Source organism: Pteropus vampyrus, unplaced genomic scaffold (assembly GCF_000151845.1).
Source record: "Pteropus vampyrus isolate Shadow unplaced genomic scaffold, Pvam_2.0 Scaffold225, whole genome shotgun sequence".
Taxonomy (NCBI): domain Eukaryota; kingdom Metazoa; phylum Chordata; class Mammalia; order Chiroptera; family Pteropodidae; genus Pteropus; species Pteropus vampyrus.
In genome coordinates this window covers 327,100-331,750 of record NW_011889006.1, presented here as the reverse complement: position 1 = coordinate 331,750, position 4,651 = coordinate 327,100, and the positions used below count along the sequence as shown (strand labels likewise).

The 4,651-nt window shown below is 46.2% G+C and overlaps 1 protein-coding gene across 1 annotated transcript; it reads left to right on the top strand.

Moving 5' to 3' along the window:
- The first annotated feature begins 594 nt into the window (after nucleotides 1-594).
- Nucleotides 595-4,631, top strand: LOC105300969 (HLA class II histocompatibility antigen, DM beta chain). The gene is made up of 3 exons (XM_011373410.2): nucleotides 595-877; nucleotides 1,525-1,806; nucleotides 3,047-4,631. Exons 1-3 carry the CDS (start codon nucleotides 823-825, stop codon nucleotides 3,352-3,354), a joined length of 645 nt encoding a protein of 214 aa, XP_011371712.1. The 5' UTR covers nucleotides 595-822; the 3' UTR covers nucleotides 3,355-4,631.
- The last annotated feature ends 20 nt before the right edge of the window (nucleotides 4,632-4,651 follow it).

Below are 4,651 nucleotides of genomic sequence, written 5' to 3'. Positions count from 1 at the left end.
CGGAGTGTAGGAGGATAGGGTGCCCTGGCTCCAGAAAGCAGAAAGGAGGAAATGAAGCTCAAACAAAAGAACTGGAGGCCCACGGAGGGATGTTCAGGCCTCTGAGGGATGTCCTTGACCTTTGAGGTGGAGCTACTTTCCTTAGCTGCTATCTTGCCTTGAGGCCAGAGAGAACCTTGCACTCTCCCTGTGATTCTTTCCTTCTCAGCAGCCTTGCCTCTGCCACCTGCCCCAGAAGGGCCCCGTGTCCTTTGTTTTCTGGGTGATAGGGCAGAACAAGGGTTATGTAATATCTTCCTAAATAACTCCCTTTAAGGAACAAAAGAGGTTATCTAGGCTCAGTCTTTGGGGAAGACATTGAGAGGAAACAGTTAAACAAGCAGCAGACCTGGCCACATGCATCCTAGGAGTACTGGGAGTATTCTCTCCACTGACCCAGGGAAATCCACCCACAGGAAGAGTTAAGAAGGAAACCAGAAGTTTAAAGCCTAGGGCAGGATGAGATTTACTTAGTAACTGATGACGCTAGGCTGAGGCACTCAACAATTTGTCTCTTTGTTTGCCCTGGTTCCTTAGCCAATCAGATAACCCTCAGTTTTGAACAGGGCTTATATGAGTTGGTAGAACAAATTTAGTACCTAGGGGCGGGTAGCTCTAAATCACTCATTTAATAGGGATCAAGGGGCCCGGGTAATACCATATTCCGCTCAAGGTCTGAAGATCATCTACCCAGACTGGGGTTTCTGGAGCAGGCAAGGTTTCAAGGCCCCTGGAGGAGCTGGTCCAGGGGACCGAATTGCCTGTGCCTTCCCACAGCAGACCATGACCATACTCTTGCAGCTGCTGCTGGGCCTTGGCCTAGGCTGCACCGGAGCAGGTAAGGATATTCCTTCCTGGGACCCTCCCTTCCTCCGCTCCTGTTTCGGGGTGAGGGGGTTCAGTTTTGTTATTGGATTTAGACAGCCAAGACTAGTTTGTCTCCCAATTACTTACTCCTATAGCACGTGTACTGTACCTTTGTAGCAATTTTAATAGTGATTAAGCTGTATAATTATTTGTGTGATATAGATTTCCTGCTGGGATGTAGGCAAGGACCTCATCTGTCTTGTTTACTGCATCCCCAACTCCGAGCACAGTGCCCGGCACATAGTGAGTGCTCCATAAATGTATATGGAGTGAATATTTAATAACATATCCAGCACAAGACAAGGCTGGCTCTTTTACTTTACCCCTTTTCTCACTCAATAATGTGCCTTATTGAAGGCCTTGTCCTGGTTAAATCACCGTGTTTAAACATGCAAATAATCTCAGGCCACTCCTGTCCCCACACTTAGTCTCACATACAGACGAAACAGGATCTAAAACATCTTTGCTACTACCACCTATTCCATCAATCGGGGCTCTTAGGGACTCCAGTACATAAGCTTGGTCAATAGATGCTGCTTGAGGTGGGAAACCTGTGCCCCACTCACTGGGTGTATCTGAGCCTGGCCTTTGACCTGCCCCCTTCTCTGGCTCCTGCAGATGGCTTTGTGGCCCATGTGGAAAGCACCTGTCTGTTGGATGATGATGGGACTCCACAGGATTTCACATATTGTATATCCTTCAACAAAGATTTGCTGACCTGCTGGGATCCAGAGGAGCACAGAATGGCCCCTTGTGAATTTGGGGCACTGAATGTCTTGGCCACTTACCTCTCGAGTTACCTCAATCAGCAGGAAAACCTGCTCCAGCGCTTGACTGAGGGGCTCCAGAACTGTGCCACACACACAAAGCCCTTCTGGGGATCACTGACCCACAGGACACGTAAGGAGAGAGGATACAGAGGGGCTATTAGAAAACATAGTTAAGACAGGGGAGGCCAGGGAGGATATCTCAGCAGGCAAGAGGTTCAAGATTTGGGGCAGAAAAAGAAGCAAAAAATGGTGGACCTGGATGTAGAAAGAGGAAGGGTTGACCCCTAAGGGGAAATAAGGTGGTTGGTGAGGGTGGAGCAGGAATAAGAAGTAATAGGTGAGCCCATGAGGAGCTCTTCAGGGGAGAGTCCACGTGTTTTCTTCTCAGGCAGGGCATCTAAGGATGCAGATCCCAGTTCTACCAGGGGTGTGTCAGAATAACCAGAATGGCTTTACCCAAATGGTTACGTCTTTTTGTACCAGATTCTGATATTCTTGGTCTGGGATGGGCCTCAGCACAGGAATATTTGGAAAGCCTCTGATGATGTATGCTTTCTCACCCTTGATCCCTTGCATTGAGAGTGACTTGAGACTGGTAAAAGAAAACTTGAAGATCTCTACAGGACAGAGTAGTGTGTCTTCAGATGTGACTTCTGAACCGCCTTTCTCAGAAGTGCCTGGGGAAAGTGCTTGTTAAAAATGCGAGCCCATGAGTGCCACTGCAGATCCATTGAATGAAAATATCTGAGGACAAAGGCTAGGAAATCTGCATTTTAACCAAGTTTTAAAAAAATTTTTTTTTATTTAAGATTTTGTTTGAAAAGCACCAAGACTGAGGCAAGCAGGAGGGTCACCTAGGAGAATAAGCTAGTGAAAATGGCAATACTAATAATCTCATTAATTTGGACTACACTAATCCAAATTTAAGAGAGTCCTGAGTTAGGCTTATTTACTTAAACTCTTTGAGGGAAAAAAAAGTTTTATTTAGCACATTTATTTGTTAAAGGAAATTCGAGGACAGAGGATTTTCTTACCTTTACATAAACCCCAGCTTACAACTCTGGACTGCTGTTAGCTTATGTAATTGAAATAAATACAGTGACTTCTGGAACAGCTTGCAGTTCAGACCTGGCTTATTCTTATTATGATCAAACATCATTTTGGAGGAGAAAAAAAATAAAAGGAACGGGTAATGAAGGAATGGGAGAAAAGAAAGAGTTAAGCAGGAGTAAATTCTAATTCCTTATTTTCAAAAGGATGTGTGGTGACATAGAATGTATGGAAGGTAAAATCCACGAAGAACTGATGTAGGAAAGAAGTCAGGTTGGTGAAAAAGCCCTCCTTCATGACTATGTTTTCCTCCTATGCAGGGCCACCATCTGTGCAAGTAGCCAAAACCACTCCTTTTAACACAAGGGAGCCCGTGATGCTGGCCTGCTATGTGTGGGGCTTCTATCCAATGGATGTGACCATCACGTGGAGGAAGAACGGGAAGCTTGTCCTCCCTCATGGCAGCGCCCATAAGACTGCCCAGCCCAATGGAGACTGGACATACCAGACCATCTCTTATTTAGCCACAACCCCCTCTTTCGGGGATGTCTACACCTGTGTGGTGGAACATATTGGGGCTCCCGACCCCATCCTTCAGGACTGGAGTGAGTGCAAGGCAGGTGGATGAAAGTAGGGTTAAAGCAGAGAGCTATTGCAAGTGAGTGGTTGAAAAGGAACACCATTTTTTTGGCAGAGAGAGTAAGATGTGGAGAGGTCCATGGTATATGGTAGGGAGGGAGACAGTGAAAATGACAAATGGGTCTGGAGAAATTTATGAAGAGTTTTTGACCAGAAATGGGGCAATGGGATGCAAAACTGGAAAATTAGTTATTATTGTTGTTGCTATGGTGGTGTGGTTGATGTGGTGTGCTTGTCTGAGGGTGAGAGGGGAGCATGACTGTCCTGAAAAGAGGAAGTAGATTTCAGAACCAAAAATTGCGATGCAATATTCCAGGATCCTCAGATTTCAACTATTCTGTTGTCAGATCAGGAGTGGGAATTGGAGAAATAAAGAAGGTTGCAGAAGAAAGGGGACTCTCTTGCTATGGGAGTAATACTGAATTTGGGCTGCTGCTGTATCGGGGAGGAAAAGCCATGGCTGGTAGACATTTGCTGTGCATGCGTGAGGGCTATTGAACAAAGACGATTATTTGAACCCCAGGATTAGAAGTAGTTAAAGGAACTGAGAGAAGTTGCATACAGATTTGAGGATTCTTGAGAAAGAGAAGAGGAAGAAATGAGGAAGAGGAAGGGAAAATATCTGAGGTCGTGGGCTAGGCAATCTGTCTACAAAGGGCCGGGGAACAGGATCCCAGACTGGCCGCTGAGACCAGCCTTCCCCCTGTGGAGAGTGTTATATCTTGCTGGGTAGCTGAGAAGGGTATGAGGAGCAGAGAGAGGAACTCACAGGCTCACCTGAGCTCTCCTGGGAAAGTCTCCCTCACAGCTTGCATGAGGAGTTTCCTTTGGTGGTGGACTGTTCATTTTAGCATGGGAATGGAATCCAGGTGGGACAGAATTTAGAGTAGGGCCAGCTCTAGAAAATAGGGGACTGTGAAGTGGGATGGAAACAGGTTCTAGAAGGACACGTAAGAAATCTGGATGTGGACAGGTTGGAGGCACATAAGACGTGGACAGATAGGAGACACATAGGACACACAGCTCACAGAATAGAACCATTGGAAGTTAGGAAAGGTGGAAAGACATTTTAATAAGAAAATGCCTAGGTAGAACAAGTAGAGAGCAAACATGTCACCACAGGGTCAATGGAGAAGGGAATGAGGAACCTTTTATTCTTTGGTGGGGGTACCTTTAGGGTAGAGGAAGAAAGTAAGATGCCTTCAGAGGCCCCACCATATTAGAGAGGAACTAGAAGGTAGGGTGCTAACTCTGGGCAGAGGGGTCTCCTGGCGTTACTCTGGAAG